Source organism: Ochotona curzoniae, unplaced genomic scaffold, assembly GCF_017591425.1.
Source record: "Ochotona curzoniae isolate NIBS_2020 unplaced genomic scaffold, NIBS_Ocur_1.0 contig_2754, whole genome shotgun sequence".
Taxonomy (NCBI): Eukaryota; Metazoa; Chordata; class Mammalia; order Lagomorpha; family Ochotonidae; genus Ochotona; species Ochotona curzoniae.
The window spans coordinates 1,717,694-1,734,824 of record NW_024465582.1 but is presented as its reverse complement, the minus strand read 5'-3'; the positions used below and the strand labels follow the sequence as shown (position 1 = coordinate 1,734,824).

General features: G+C 47.8%; 1 protein-coding gene across 1 annotated transcript in view; it reads right to left on the bottom strand.

Moving 5' to 3' along the window:
- The window catches only part of ADAMTS16 (ADAM metallopeptidase with thrombospondin type 1 motif 16), an 88,189-nt gene extending 74,323 nt beyond the window's left edge, over window positions 1-13,866 (bottom strand). The window contains exons 1-3 of the mRNA XM_040977319.1: window positions 13,807-13,866; window positions 13,601-13,724; window positions 9,595-9,920 (exon numbers count right to left, since the gene is read on the bottom strand). Of these exons, the coding sequence (XP_040833253.1) occupies window positions 9,595-9,920; window positions 13,601-13,724; window positions 13,807-13,866 (510 nt within the window). The remainder of the gene's footprint in view (window positions 1-9,594; window positions 9,921-13,600; window positions 13,725-13,806) is intronic.
- Between the last annotated feature and the right edge of the window lie 3,265 nt (window positions 13,867-17,131).

Genomic DNA, 17,131 nt, shown 5'->3' with positions numbered 1-17,131 from the left:
GGGGAATACAAAGTCAAAATGTTAACTATTCTGGCTCTCTCCTCGTTGATCATTCCCTGGTTAGCATAAAGTGATCTCCCAGGTGTTGGAGGAACAGCTTGTTTCCAAAAACGAGGGCAAAGGTAATGGTTCTAAAAATGGTATAAATCTTTACATTTCAAAGTCCCGATGTCTCTCTAGCTTCCTAATTGCTTCCAACAAGTCATTCCAAAGGTCTAGTGTTAAAAAAATACATTCATTTGGAGTCTTTCCTTATTCCATCTATGAAACTTCCATGAAGGTCAACGTAAGCTTTCTTCTTGGCACCTTAACTGATTGAACTTGCTTGCATGACAAGCTGCAAACTTCTTTTCTGGACACATTTCATTTGTGTTCCATAGCTTAGGAATACTTGGAGAGGCTCAGGGGAACAAACACTCACCCAGTTTCTCTGCATCAAACCTGGGTGAAGGGCTTTACATACAGCCCTCTCCAGCCCAATTTAGCTACCTTTGGTGGCAACTGGAGTGCAGGAGGGCAACCATCCAAGGAGAGTGTGCAATTCGATCAAGCCCTGTGTGACCCCAAAGGCATGCAACTTCATTGAGCTTTCTGGTTAGGTTACTCATCTTAAGCCCTTATGTCAGCAACACCTGTGTCACCGTGCACCCCGAGTCGAGTGGAGGGACTACGGTTATAAAGAGGGCAACATGCACTGGGTCATGCCATTTATGTGAACTTCAACCTGTTTTTTTTATATTCTGCCTAGTTTTTCCCAGTATTTTTCCAATGCTCAAGCAACTCCTAAGGTCCCCAGGGGGCATCTTGATAAAGGAGGAGCAGGGAAGCAGGAACTTGTGGTCAAGCCAGGAACTAAATGTATCGGGCCAAGATTGTGCATCCTGTTACCCTTTGAGAGATAAGCTAAGCTGAGGAGTTAACCCTTGGGAGACCAGGCCCTGCACCCTTGTATTGTGATCCTCACATGAATGTCTAACCCATTGTGTTGTTTTCATGGAGAGCATGTGCTCTTCAGTTTGTTTGCTTTCAAGGATAATTCCTGCAGTGGTTAGGTTGTAGATGCTCCAAAATGCATGCTGACTCCTTCTGTTCTGGAGTTTGATTTCAGATTGTTTACTCTGTAATTTCTTACCCAACTATAGTAAACACATGACAAGGTCAAGTGCCAACTTGTCTTTCCTAAATGTTGGTACAAACAAGTTTGCAGCAGCGCTTCTCTTTTTCCCCAAAGATTTCTATGATGGGCAGAGTTATGGAGGCAGAAAGAGAGAGCACTTCCATCTGATGATTCACTCTCAAGATGAACACAATGTCCAGGATTGACAAGGAGCCGGGAGCCAGGAGCCAGGAGTTACTTCCAGATCTCCCATGTGAATGCAGGGATCCAGGAATTCGGATCATCTCCCCCTGCTTTCCCAAGCATATCAGCAGGAGGCTGGATTGGAAGAGGAGCGACCAGGACTTGAACTGGCGCCCCTATAGCATGGTGATGTCAAGGTGGTGGCTTTATCCTTTACTGCATCACTTTTCATGGAGGATTCTGAGAGGTAAGAAAATCTCTTCTTTGTGATGCTAATATACATGAGGTAACTCATCCTTGTTATAAGCTTGGTGTTAAAGAAGACAGAGGTACAAGAGGCCCAGGAACAAAACTGCCAAGTTTCTATGCTCAAAGAGTAGGTGCAGAGGCCAAGGACTGGGAACACCCACTTAGTTACTTGAACTGTTCTTTTTTTTTTTTCCCTAAGACTTATTTATTTATTTTTTATTGCAAAGTCAGATATACAGAGAAGAGAAGAGACAGAGAGGAAGATCTTCTGACCGATGATTCGCTCCCCAAGTGACCACAATGGCTGGTGTAGCACTGATGTGAAGCCAGGAGCCAGGAACTTCCTCCAGGTCTCCCGGGTGCGTGCAGGGTCCCAAGGCTTTGGGCCGTCCTCAACTGCCTTCCTAGGTCATAAACAGGGAGTTGGATGGGAAGTGGAGCAGCCTGTGTACGCTGGCTCTGTATTTAAAGGGATGCATAATGTAAGGGCAGCAGAAATTAATGTGTTCATAGGTAGAAACAGAGAGAAGTGTGTCACCATGCATGCGGTACAAGGATGGACTCACAGCGATGGCTGATAATATCCTGACAGTTGGATGTTGGATTCTCCAACACTGTCCATGCCTGCATTGTTGGGAGACACCTCAGGGGCAGCATGATGGACTTGTGCATGTTCCCAAAAGACACCCATTGTAAAACTGGAGGGGATGTCAGTGTGGAGGGGAAGGGACTAAGGAAGGGGGAACCCCAGTGCCCATTAAAGTGAGTGATAAACAATAAAATAAAAAAAGAGAAGAAAGAAAATGTATATTTAAAAGTAAAATTATAATGTTTTATTTGTAATATAAAAGCCTGGTTGTAAGTTTTCCTTAATGTATGCTTTCTGCCCTCAATGCAGATGATGCCAATCCTCTGTCGACAGGGCTTAGTGCAGTCCCTGCACCCACTCTGTAGGGTGGGTGTGACTAGAGTGGACATCTCCTTCCATCCACTTGCCCTCCTTCTGCCTGCGCTCCACCCCCATCCACAATGTGTCAAGTGGGCTCCACGGGCCTGAACACTGCCATGTGCTGCTGGGACCATAGGGGCCGTGACACAGGGTGTTGCCCACACAGCGAGATAAGCAGAACACAAGTTAAACCAGGGAAGCTTGTTAAGGAGAAGAGAAAGCAAATTCTTGCTCCAGAAAGTTTGCTTATCCTCATAATAACCCAAACTTGTACTGCTAAAGAAAGGAAATTGTTAATGAATGACAACATTAGGAGTCACACTTGCTGAAGCTGGAGAGTTGGACTGGAAAGAGTCTGTGCTGGGTGACACAAAAGGTCAGATTCTGTAATTCTGCTGGGCCCAACGTGAACTTAAATGAAGACAAACCAAACCAAGACTGAGAACTGCTTTTGATTTACCACATCTAAGGAATAAGCCATTTTTATTTTTTATCTCAGAAGAAAAGATAATACACTCACATGCAATTTTAAATCATGACTAAGTGAAACGACTCCAAGGTTATTGGGAAAGGTTTTTCTTCCAGATGGGAAGGATTTAAAAATTGCTTAAACATGCTTTTTCTTTACATGTCTTGCTTCAAATCTCTAATATCTTAATGGATAGACAAAAAATTTGTCAGAATCAGGAAATTAGGGCAATCAGTCGTATCACATTTGATTAAACTATTGAAGCTTCATGTTAATTGAATAGAATTAAAAAACTAAAGGCAACTGGACTATGTATGGTCTATATAAGCTGATGAGTAATCAACATGTCAGTTTTTACAGTGTTTTCCTGGTTTAGATTAATTTTTATTTCAATACTGCTAACATTTTATGTGATGACGATGCATGTCCTGCTGACTATGCATTTATAGTTAATAAAAGGTGAAAGGTACAGATAGGCTGCGCTTCTCCAAGCTGCCATTGTTCAAACCAGGTATTTTAATTTAGCTTCTTATAATTTCACTGAGAGTAACAGAGAATACAAATTAGCCCTGATTTTGATACTATGTTTAAATACTAGACTTTACCTGGGTAATGCTTTTAGGATACATGGTATTCTTACTTCCCCACTCCAAGTTAACACAATGACTAAGGGTAGATGCTGACTCACACCAAAGAACCCATCCAGAAAAAGGCAAATATCCTGAATAACTGGAGAAAGAAGAATCATCAGAGGAGCCAATGCCACGATAGTGGCCAGCTCCACTCAGAGTCTCAGGGCACTAGGTGTCCAGGGAGCTGAGCACAGCTTGGCCGCAGTGAGCAAAGACAGGGCTCTGCTGAGTGTAGGAATGTGATACACAGGCTGTCAGGAGTGAGTTAGTCAAGCACATGCAGGCTGCTGTGTGCCAATGCATTCCTAGATGCATCATGAAACACACATTCACGCCATCTGAGGAAACACTGACCACACAGGAGGCCCGATGTTATATGAAACCTTAAGACCTGGTAAGAATGGTATGCCACTGGGGGAGGAAGATGTGCATGGGCTGGGTCTGAATGCTCCATCCCGACCCAGTGAGAAGCCTGCATCCATCAACCTCACCCCGGAAACAGGTGGCTCCTTTGCCTAGACCCAGCCACAACATCCTTCCTTTAGCCTTGGAACTCCCTTCCTGGCCTCCAAACCAGCGGCTGTGCAAATGATGTTTTTTTTTTTTTTCATAAGCAACAAAATTCTTATTTCTTCATTAAAATTCAGTCATTCACTTAAGAAAATCTTCTGGAGGGCTTTTACTATCTACCAGGCACTATTTTAAGTGCTAATGAATAAAAAGTTAAGCATCCCTACTGCGTTTCAATATTCAGCATGGTAGGTAGGTTGTTATTTATCTCCTCACTCCAAAGTCCCCTGCTAAGCCCTGATTTATGATGTTTCAGTCAGAATTCTACAAAACTCATTCTTGCTGTCACTTCATCCCTACTCATCCTTCGCCATAGCACAAACATGGACCCATCAGATAGAGAAGGGTGTGAAGAAAGTATTCCCCACCTCTTGTGTATCCCCTGTGGGCTTCCTGACTGAGTCCTTCCTGTCTATCTTCTCTGCACTGCCTGTCCACTGTGTCCTTCCTATATGCTCCCTCACTTCCTGTCTTCTCTGCAGTTCCTGTCTGTCCCTGAGAACTTCCTGTCTGTCCACTGCATCCTTCCTATATGCTCCCTCACTTCCTGTCTTCTCTGCAGTTCCTGTCTGTCCCCTGGGAACTTCCTGTCTTTCCACTGCATCCTTCCTATATGCTCCCTCACTTCCTGTCTTCTCTGCAGTTCCTGTCTGTTCCTGAGAACTTCCTGTCTTTCCACTGCATCCTTCCTATATGCTCCCTCACTTCCTGTCTTCTCTGCAGTTCCTGTCTGTCCCCTGGGAACTTCCTGTCTGTCCACTGCATCCTTCCTATATGCTCCCTCACTTCCTGTCTTCTCTGCAGTTCCTGTCTGTCCCCTGTGGACTTCCTGTTTCTCACTCCTGTTGGCCTTGAGGGTGGCTTGCTCCAGTGGCTGCAGGTGATTCTGGCTTGCAGTTTATTTGAAGACCCCTCACAGTCCTGGCACTCCTTGTACACATACTTCTGAGCACCTGCTCCGCACGTCACAACAGTCAGACTTCCAGCCTCTCTCCTCTGCTCCTCAGCCCTGGGACAGGAGCTGCCTCATGCCCTGTGCTCTAGTGGTACTTAGTATTTGCTTTTCCATTTTTTGGTTCTCTTCTGTCAACCTAAACTTACCATAGGAATTCTTTCTTTTTAGATAGCAGGTGAGGTTTATAGCTCCTGACTACTCTGTTATACATGCTGGGAGAGGTATATTAGGAACATGGGAACATGTGCATCAGATATTTAGGTGGGTGGTTCTGAGTTGTACTCCTGGTGAAGCTAACACTTGGACAAAGTGGTAAGTGTGGGTCGGCAGGCTCAATCAGGCTCCAGCTGAAGCTTGGGAAAGGTCAGAGTCTAGTTTCCAGAACCTGGTTATGATTTGGTATCTTTCAATCTCTTTGGGGTAGATGTTCATCTGAGTAGTCACTCTCCTTTTTAAAAAGTGGGATTCAGGCACCCTTGTGCAGAACGGGTCACCCCTCAGTGGCAATGGACAGTAGGGTTTTTTCCTGCTCCTCCCAGGAATCCCTTGGCTCTTCGGGGTTTGAATTTTGCTGTGTAGATACTCCTGGTACACTGGCTTTGGAGATGAGTGTCACTTAAATGACCCTGATGGCATATACTACACTGACCATACCGAGGGTTCCATGGCACCTGTCCTGTATGGATGGCAGAGTCTCTGCTTACTGACATGGGATTGCCAGGAGCAGTGAGCAACTGTCAAACCTGCTACTCTGACTCTCCCCTGTGGCTCCTCCTTATACTGTCCACTGCATTTCCCTGAGGACACTGCCGGGCAGTCAGTCTGAAGAGGAGATGGCTACACCTGCCCGAATGCTGAGCTTTGTGCTGCTGTAAGCCACTCCACCCTTTGGACTTTGTTTCATGACTTCTAAACTGTGAGAAGCAGAAAACAAACAAACAAACAAACATAGCTTTTATAGCTAAACTTTTCTAGTCTGTTTTGGGGGGCTTTACAATTAATGAAAATTAATGGAAAGATCTGTGTCAATTTCAAATGCAAAGGGTTATCAGAAAATTTAGCTTTGGTGCTGCCATTGATAAGATATAGTCATTTCTATCAATGTTCAAGTTATGAAACTGACAATATTTTCAGTTAGTTTTCCACGACTACCTTTTACATTTTCTAATCATCTCCACATGTCAGCATTCTCTCCAAATTCCTGACTTTACTGCAAGCTTCCCATATGCCTCCCAAGACCAACTTTTTCATCTGTTCAGGCCACGTCGCTTCTTTCAGAGAATGACACTTTTCTTTCAAATCTCCCAATTATCTCTTCTGGCCATCTTCAATATTGACTTTTTTTTAACTCCCATTTTATTTTCTTGGTGCAAGAACATTTTTCAAAATCAAGTGGACATTTGGCAGTATTCCAGACAGCTTCCCAGGATTTATTGGGAGCTTTAGAAAAACCTCTTGGTGACTTGATTTTCCAGGGAATCCCTGAAGCTTGTGGCTGGAAATAAAACCCAGCACAAAAAAAGGCCCCGAGTAAGTCCCCACCAAGTGAGATAACTCTTCAGCGTAACTGAGAATCCCAGCATTTACAAAGCTTACAGCATTTTTGAAGCCAGAGGAATGAATGAATTTTTAGAAGAAGTAATACTGATCTTATAAGTTAAAACCTTAAGAAGTATCACAATTTATGCAGGATGAGCTATGCTGCATGTAAATTTTAAAACAGAATCAGATGACAAATGGTCTTTTTCTTCTTCACCAACAGTGTTAATCCAAGTACAGAACTTAACAGGAAATCTTTTGGGAGAATTCATTAGGTTTATATGCAAAAGAAAACATTTCCAAATGAAACTTTTTTAGAAGTTTTATTCAGTGGATTTTCCCAAAGTAGCTTATTAATAAAATCTAGAGTCCCCATTTCTTAAAAAAAAAACAAAAAAAAAACAAAACTGTTCCTGGAAATATATAACTTGATAGCTTCTTGCCTATTTGTAAGTAACAAAGTCATTTCATGTAACTAATATGTGTGAGGAATTTTCTCAGACAAATTGGCCATCAAGACACCATGACCTACACCACAAATAAAGAATCCACACCAAGCAAATCAAAGGCGCAGTGTGATGCCTCTTCATTTTCACTAGGATGGCTATGCTAAGGGAACAGATGTTAGCAAGGATGGCAGGAATGTGGAGAAACCAGAGCCAGCGCTGGAGGAATGCATGATGGTGCAGTTACTGTGGGAAAAGTCTACAAATCTGTGGAGTATAGTTTTCATATCATCTGGTAATTACACTCTAAGGAATAAGAACAAAAAAAATGAAAACACATGTCCACTTGAAGCTTGTATACAGATGTCCATAACAGTGTTTTTGCAGTAATAACACTATTACTGTGTCCAACTACCTCCCATCAGCTGATACATAGATACATAAATAATACATGCAGGAGGACACCATTGAGATTCTTTTAGAAATTGAGAGGGAATAAAGAACCTCTGTGCTTCATCATGGATGAGGCTTAAACAAACTGTGCTAACTGAAAGAAGCTAGTCACAGAAGAATACCTCTTGTACACCACTATTTATAATAAATACACAGACAAAGCAAATCTATGGAGAGAGAAAGAAAGTCCCTTAGTGGGTGTCTAGGAGTGGGCAGGAGCTTGGCCGCAAGACCAACTCCAGGAAGACTCTGTTTGAGATGTCTACAAGCCTCCAACTGTATTCTGTGACGCTCAGACAACCCTTTGTGTCTACTAAGAACATCACATTCCAGCATAGAGAAACTCTGTTACATGAATTATGTCTCAACAAAGACTCATTTAAAATAACACCTCTTAGATATCTTCAAGCAAACCTACATAATGAATGTGAAGTTACACTGAGTTGAACTGAGGTCACTTTGTAACAAGCACCTGTAGAGACAACGGTAGTGAAGATGGAGCTGGTCCACTTGGAAGATTCCTGCTGCAGGTGTGTGTAAGTCTATTCCAATGATCCCAGAGTCGTGTTTATTATCTGAAGAAACTTTTTTAATCTCCCCCTTTCTGTTATGCAACTATCCTCTTACAACTTGTACTATTAACTACCACCAAATTCAAAGACAGCCACACTGCTGCCAGTGAACTTGATCCATGGGACAGATACCAGGACCAACCTCGCCTTTCCTGGGAGAGCTCAAGTTCCCACAGATCAACGCATCACCAGTGAGCCTGCATTCCCACTAGGTCAATGGGAACATCCATCCACTTGGCACGGCCTGGCATGCTCGTCACACAGCTGGCTTCCATCTCTGGGTAAGCCCTTGTGGAGGGAAGCCAAGCAAAGATATCTTCATTTTGTGCATTACGTGAAGCGTTCTAGTCCATTAATTAAGAAAGACCTATTTTTCTTGGGAGTCTGTGGACAGAATCAGCTGCACTGTCTTCATGCTTAACAAGCATGCCAAACTACCAACACCCTCTCCCTGGCAACGTTCACCGTGGCCACTCACAAACCAAGAGCTTGTGTAAATGAGAGGAGAGATGAGATCAGCTCATATCAAATTCTCTCTAAAAGCAGGATGTTAGTATTTTTAAAAATATAAGATATTTGCATGTATTTTGCATTTTAGGGACTTGGCTAGGAGTGTCCTTTCAGTAGCCAATAGTCTTGCACACACAACACACAGAAACACTTAGGACACGGGCTTGAACCCTCCTTTCCAAGAGGGGAGGACATTTCGGACTGACCGAGCTCACTGTCCAGAAACAGCCGAGGATCCAGCCTTTCTCACGGCTCAAACCCCAGAAACGCATCTTCATTCCTGGGCATCTCCGTGACTAATCTGTGCTAGGTATCTAAGGGGATCTCAATCAATCAATCAATCAATCAAGGTGGGCCACAGAGATGATGCCTTTGTAAACCTGAGAGGTGCAGGTGGAGAGACAAGTTGGCAAGTGCTCCTCACCAAAAGTCCCTGCAAAGCAGAGCGGAGCGGCCATGCAGTGTAGAGATCAGATATCCCAAAAATGGCATGTGCACCATAGCCTCATGAGTCTGGTAAAAGCCAGCATTGTCCTACTGTAAATGAATGCCCTACCCGCTAAACCTGCTATCCAGAAAGACAAAAGGGAAGTACTCAATATCTTTCGAGCATCTGATCAAATATCCAACATAACCAATGCATCAAGTACTGGCACTCAATTCAAAATAATGACATTTTTTTTCAGGTTGCAGCACATGGCCCAGTAAGTTAAAGTGAGAACATCTCCCAAGCTCAGGCCACAGTCCCACTGTGCAGGTTTCACCCTGAACTGTCCTCAGGGAAGCGACTCGGCACACCATTGCAAATGAGCCAAAGCACACAGCCCAGCCAGCACATTTTGTTCTGCTTTTACAGACCACGGAAACCTGCCCTATAATAACAGAAGGGCACACAGAGATGCTTGGAGGGGAATCCCAGCACATGCCTCCCATCACACGCTTGTACTCACCAAGCCTTGGCAGGTGGAAAGGGCCACGGAGGAATTTCTGTGGGACCGTGAGGAGCCTTGGTAGAAACAGAAGTCTTCTGACGGGAAGGTCTGCACAGACCTGGTGCCTTCCTTCCCAAATGTCTGCACAGTAAATCCAGGGGCCACAAGGTGACTAGAACTTTTCAAATCCAAGTGGAAATCGTGCCCAGAGCCCTTCAGCCGGAGGTGGAGAGAGTCACCCCCTCCTGGGGCCACTGCCCTCCTCTGCCGCTGGCGATGCGTGAGCTCATGGGACACGTAGTCTCCCATGGGGTTCACCTCGTAGGCCCACACCAGGGCATACTCTGCAATGCAGAGAAGAGAGTGGCTGAGCAACAAACAAGAAGCCTCACAATGGGAACCTCTTACACCATGACATTGTTGCTTACAATGTTGCAGGAAAAGTCAACACCTTCTCATTCTTAAATTCAATCTGTGAGACATGTGCAATCAAAGGGAAAATCTTAAAAGTGGCCTTTGGCTAAAGCCACTGCTACTTTTGTAGTGTGTGATGACCAGCTCAACAAATTCTATGAAGGAACTTCGGAGGGAAGACAGACAAAATAAAACTAAAGCTAGACTTTAGGGTTTCTATTGCACAGTTTGTTAGGATATGCAATCATGCTTATAATTCTAAAGCAGCGCTTTAGTCAAATGGTTTCCACCAAGACCTTCATTGAATTGACAAGGTGAATGTTCAGAAAACAGTTAAAACTATGATGAGCACACATTGACCCTGGATGCTCACTGCGGAGTGCTCAGGAGCGCACGGCTCCCCCCGCCTGGCTCCACGCTTCCCTCCGCACTGGCTGCTGGGACATGGTCAGCTCTGCATGCAAAAGTCTTGCATTCTCTTCTTCCCATCAGAATTTAAAGTACCCTGGTCTAAAGTGTAGCTATTTTATTTTAAAATAGAACAAAATCCCAAGGACCTAGTAGCCTTCGTGTCATGTGTACAGGTCCATGGACTGAGGGCGCAGGCAGGATTCCAGCTCTGCATCCAGAGATCCAGCGCTTTCTGCAAAATGTGCATGGAGAACCCTGAAAGCTCCAACAAGGGCCTCGGGAGCGGGCACAGATGGCCTGCTGTAAACACTGCAGCTGTCCTTTCAAAGAAATTTCCACTTCTTCTGGAGAACCATAATTGATTTTCATATTTTTAATCGAGATTGATTCATCACCACTATCAATAATACAATCTATGCTGTCGAGAGTTCAGTGGAAGTTGCTTGTCAGTGTGTATGGAAGACTTTGAGCAGGAGTGGGCTAGCAAAAGGGCCAGGGCTTCTCTGCTGCCATTCTTAAGCTGGAGTTATCTGATTCTTTGTTTTAACTTGCACTTATTTGAGAGACAGAAAGAGAGCGATCCCACCTGCAGGTTGACTCTGCCTGTAACAGCTGGTGAGATACATGTACACAGTATTTGAGGATCCAACCACTATCTGTAGCATTTCTATCTCCTTAAATCTTATAATTTTTTTTTTTTTTTTTTTTTTTTTTTGGTGCTGGGAAGCCGCACACTCCTTCAGAGCTCTATAAAATGCAAACTGCTATGCACGACGTTAGCCCATGTGCTGCAGACTCTTAGAACTCTGGTGTCACTGTCCTACCTTGGAACTTTACTTGGCAGTCTGGAGGTATTTTGTGTTGTCACAGAAAAGGAACTGGAGAGTGGTGTGGCTGGAAGCTACTGTTAAACTTGTACAAAGCACGGGGCTGATCCCCAAGCAAGCACCAAGGCTGTGCGGGGGAATGAGGCTGGCTTAGTTCCGGGAGTCATCCTGAGAATGCTAGGCACTGCAAGTTAGGCATACCTGAGTGTGAAAAAAGTCCCCACCAGAGAATTCAAAAGATGAACAGCGTCTCGCCACATACCAACCCTATGGCAGGTAGTAGAGATTAAACTGCCATATGCTGAAAATGCTAACTTCAAGTGGTTGGAATTCCCCAAATCACTTTTTAAAGTGTGATTTCTCGTTTTTGAGATCCCTTTATCTCTCTAAATAAGAGCTTGGTCCTATGTGAGGGTTTTTTTTTTTTTCCCCCAGGAGAAAATGTCACAGTTGGCTGCTGAAGTCATTACCCTGCATTACGTGGTCCCGGCGGTTTTTCATGACCCTGAGTTATGGGATGCCAGCGGTTTTCATGACCAGGGGCATTAAGTCTAGAAGCTCCTGCCCTGGAAATGATTGCATGCAGGCCCAGCTGTGCATGTGCAGCAGCTGGCCACCACAGCAGAGGACAGGGCACTCCGCACTGTGTCACACAGCTCTGTGCTCGGTGCCTTTATTCAGAGCCTGACTGGACAGAAACGTGTGTCCAGTGTCCAGGTCCATCTGGAGGAAAGACACATCTCGTACAGAATTGGAAAAGCTGCGTTGAGCCGCCAAGGGGACATTGGTGTTCTTTGTGCCTGAATTTATCTCAATCTAGTTATCCATTATTGCCTCAAAAAGAAAAGGAGATCTTTTTCCTATTGCTTCTGACTGCCACAAAGTGTAAACACAGCTTGTACCACGTGTTAAACAAAAATTATGGTCAAAGCAGCGATTGCAAACACACTTTCATCACGAATACCCAGACATCCAAATGAGAGCTGATCCCAGAGTTCCACCGTGCATCCTACAGGCCGTTCTGTGGACGGAGGAGGGGGGCTTTCACCTGCCGGCTCCGTGCTCCACTCACCCTTTCCTGGATGGTGAGGGCTGAGCTGTTGGCTAAGCCAGAATGTCAGCAAGGACGGATCCCACCCTCCACCAAATCCACCAACTGACTTGTCAATGGAAACACAGTGCTTGGGGGCCCCGGCTCCAGAGCCAAGTGGTCAGAGCAGCTTTCCACTGTGCTTATGGGAGAAGGAAGCATGCCTTTGGGTGGAAGAGAAAAACACACTGGGGTTGCAAACCGTGGCTTGGCTTTGCAGAGAAAACAAGTCCCTCTGGAATGTTCATGATTTTATGAAGCTAAAAGTAAAACAAATAAACAGACAAAAACCTTTGAAGACAGACGAAGACAATCAGCTTCCGATATGAATAGCTCCACTGCAGAATGCACTGTAGGGAATAGCGGCGGGGACGGGCAACCCCGCAGGGGAAGCTCTCCGTGTGCTTTGTCCTACGTGCCCCAGAACAGCCAAGCTTTTCTATCATTTGCTTCTGGCGCTCTCTGGTGGTCACCCCGCAGGTTCTGCGGCAGAGCATCTGAGCTACGCTGACCCAGCAACACCTGAAAAGCGTTTTACACTATTTTATCAAGATGACACTAATTGAAGAATTTTAAATGTTTCATCCTTTCTAGATTTTATGAAAATACTTAGAATCTGTCAGACCTAGCTATTTCTCTCAAGGTCAATACTGCTAAAATTGGAGATGGGAATGTGTTACTGGAAAAGATGAAATCCGGATGAGTTCGATCAAAAGTCGGCTTACAGACAAAGTCACACACCTGCTTGCTCCTCCACCTGAAACCTCGGCTGAACACGGGGCCCACCAGGTGCGCAGGTGAAACCACGCCGCGCCACAGACTCGTAATCACGGCGGGGGACCTGAGCTCTGCCCAGGCCACGGCACGCTGCTCGGCCGCCTGGGCAGCAACCATATTCTAGTGGTGTTTATTAGCTTTGATACAAAGATGGGAAGCAGGCAGGAAAAAAACCCCAAAATCCTTTACCCCTGGTTCCAATCTTATAGGATAGCAGCGGGAGGGCCTGGGGGAAGCTGAGATCACTGGCTCCTACAAGGGGTTTGATTCTTACTGAGCTCCTCAGGTTAAAGACTTAAAGTGCACCCCTGCCCCTTTCCTAAGTTACGGTAACAACCGGCCAGCGGTGGCTTGCATTCCTGATCGGATTCACTCAGGTGCCCGCTCCGACGGTGGAGACGGGCGGGTTACCGGGCCAGGAGGCTCCAGGTGTCGCTCACCGCAGCTGCTGGGCTTCACGAGCGTGAAGTTGCAAGGATTAGAACTCCGCAGCTCACAGACTTACCGCCCTCTTCCGCTCGGTCCGGGCGCTCGGCTGGAGGAGGACGGTGCGGGACGCTCGGGTTCCCAGGCGCCGCCGGTGCGGGTCCCACGGCGCACGCAGGTGCCTGCAGGAAAAGGGGGCCATGCTTGGGTGAGGCGGCGGGGCTGCGGACCCGGAGCCGCGGGAGGCCACGTGGCGCGCGGTGGCCGGGAGCGCGGGAGACTCACCTGCCCACCCACCTGAGCCAGCAGCAGCATCCAGAGCGCCGCGCAGCCCCAGGTCCGCATGGCCCCGCTGCCCCGTGCGCCCTGTACCGGCTGCTCGCGCTGCGGTCCTGAGCCGGGCAGGCAGGGTGTTATGTAGGGACGCTCGGAAGGGTGATGATCCCTGGCCGGGCAGGGTGCAGGTGAGCAGGAGGCACCGACCCAACCGGGAGCTCAGGCTTCCCCACAGTGGCTCCGCTGCCCGCGCCCGGGTTATTACAGCGGCTCTGCGCGGCGCGGGGGGCGGAGTGGCAGCCGTGGCGGCGGGGGCGGCGACCCAGTACCCGCCCGAACTGTGGGAGCTTGCAGGAGGGAGGGCAGAGGGCAGGAGGGGGTGAGAGGATAGAGCGGGGCCCAGAGGACAGGAGAGGAGGAGGGGTCGGGGGCGGCAGAGCCAAGGACAGCAACTGGAGGACCAAGTGTCTGCGGTGTTAGTTTGGGGTGCCGTCCTGGGAGGAGGCAGGAGAGGGTGGGCAGAGCAGGGGCTAGGGAGGCCAGGCTGGGCGCCTTGTTGGCCACCGGAGTTTGCATTGTTCTGGTGATTATGGACCTCCCCTTGGCAGCCAAAGGCGCGGGGCCGTATAAATGGGATGCGCAGCGCCTGCCCACATCACGCTGGAGTTGTCCTCCCACCCAAGAAGATAGCTGGGTGCAGACAAGAGGGCGCCAGGACCCTGCGGTTCGCGGGGACCTGGGTGGGTATGGAGGAATGTCCCAGGCTGTTGGGCTTGAGAAGGGATGAGAGTTCTGGGGTGTAGGGAGCCTGGACTTGTGCCTTGGGCCCCAGGGTTCGGCAGCGCTTGACCCCGAGGTAACAGAGCAAGGTCTGACTGTGCGTGGAAGTAGCAGCTAGGAGTGACAGCGTGCATGCACAGCCATTGGTCCTGCACGTTTTCACGTGCCCAGTGGGCTATGTGAGCGCCCTGATGGAGCCCTGCTCTGGCTTCACCCTACCTCCCAGACCCGTCATGCTGTGGCCAGATGCAGCTGAACTCCTGTTCCCATGCCAGTATGACCCGAAGTTGCCTGTTTGCCCAGCTCAGGAGATCTGCACCACAGACTCTGAGAGGTCTCTGGCCTCCTTTTGTGCAGGCAGCCTGAACTGTAGGTGGCCCCAGGAGCTCACCCTGGGCCTTTTGCTTTTATCCGTTCAGAAGCGGCAAGACTGGACAAGACTGAGGGACATGCCCGCTGTACATCAGCAGACTCGGTATGGTAACGCGCATGCACACATACACACCCTGACATTCATTTTGGGAAACCACTTCTCAAGACTGCAAGTACTTCTTTGTGAAGGCCTATATTGGAGGCGGCTTTAAACTCGCTGTCATGTCCCCTTCCCCGGGGGCTGGCAAGGGGCTGCCTCTGATTGTCTTTTGGGGTGTTACCCTTGCCTGGAACAGGTGACGTTGGGACTGGAGCACAGCTGAAATCCAGAGTGTCATACAGGCAAGACCGACTTTCCTATTCCCTCCACCACAGGGCACCATGAGCTTTGATATATGGGGGTCTCATCTATCATGTATAAACATGCAGGTGCTCGTATCCCATGTGACAGGAGAAGGAATCCGATTTTCCGGGTCTTGCTATCACATAGACATGCTGGGCTCTATGGTGTTTTTATTTCAGACAAATGCAATGAAAGAGAGATGGATGTAGAAGAATTCTTGGGATTGTGTTGAAAGAACAAGAGCAGATTGTGTTTAATGATTTCCTCTGCTTGCTGGAGGAGGAGGACCACAGGCACTCCAGCTCCTTCAGCTGGCCACTGAACCCAGGTTCAACAGCCCCAGATAATGCAGATGAACACCAAGGCAAACTCCAGCCTCCGGGATGGGGACACACGGAGCTGAGGCCAGGGAGTCGGCAGGCTGAGCGTATGGAAGGCCACAAAACATGGCACAGCACCTCAAGCTGCCCCTAGGCCTCAGGAGAGGGGCAGCATGGAGAGGAGGGGCTAGGGTGAACCTCAGGAGAGGGGCGGCAGGGAGAGGAGGGGCTAGGGTGAACCTCAGGAGAGGGGCAGCATGGAGAGGAGGGGCTAGGGTGAACCTGCCTGCCCTGCAAAGCTGCTGTACTGACCTAAGAGTGAGAACAGACTTGCACAGGAGGGAGCCCTCATCCATGCCAGCTCCAGGCTTCCATGCAGGAGCCTCCCACCCTCTCATGTCCTTCTGAAGCCTGCTGACTTTGCCACTGGAGTCCACCCATCTCAGAGAGAATAAATAAAGTAAAATTTGGGGATTCTGAGGAAACGTGGCCTTCTGTGCCCATCCCTAAGACCTGGAGACCAGTGTCCGGTGGGGGCTGTGTAGGGCTCTACTGGCCCTGACTGGTGAGCAGAAGCATTGGTCATCCACCCTTACCCGTGATGAGCTGCAGCCATGTGGACTGCACGGAGACCTGCTGCTCTTGGCCCCTGCGTTGCTCACAGAGGAGTTTGGAGTTGATTTCCAGGACATGCTGGACTTGTCTTCTACTTCCTGCTAAGGTTCTCCCCTGCCATCCTTTGGGAAGTAGAGACACAGGTAACAGTCTGGGCAGGACATGGGCTAAAAAGCAGGGATTGATCTGAGGACAAACAAATAAACAAAACACCTCAGCTTCTGAGGAAAAGCCCCCAAAGCCATTCAGGTGGCTCCCAATTCCCAGGGCCCCAGAAGGTTTTATCACATGTTGCTAAGGGCCCAGGACCAGAGGGCAGAGCACAGAGTCATATGAGGTTTTGGACATTCTTGGGATCCATGCTGTCTTCCTCCTGAAAGCCCCCTTTGGAATGGGAACATCCATCTTGTTTGCACTGCCATCATATTCTTGAAGTACTTAGCCTGTCTGTCTCCACTGGGGCAGTTGTAGAGGACTGAGTCACACCTTGAGACCCAGTCCTGTCCTGTTCAGAGGATCTGAGGCTTGGGAGTTCAGACTTGATGCTGGAATGAGCATAGACTTTGGAGGCTGTTGCAATGGAATGAATGAGTGTTGCTTGCGAGAAAGGCACACATTTTGGGAGCCATGGGTAGAATGCTAAGGATAGAATATGTACCCCAAAATTTAGGGCCTGTGAGGTGGAGGCAAAGGGTAAATGCAGTCATAAGGGTGAGACCCTAAATTAATAGAGCAGGTGCCCTTACAAAAAGAAAGGGAATGGCAGAGGTTGGCGCTGTTCTCCCTCCTTCCCCTGCTCTTTCTCCACTGTATTAGGACAGAGTGAGAAGCAGTCACCTGCAGGCCAGGGCCACAACGCATCAAACGTTGGACACTGCAGGACCTTGAGCTGGGACTTCAGTGG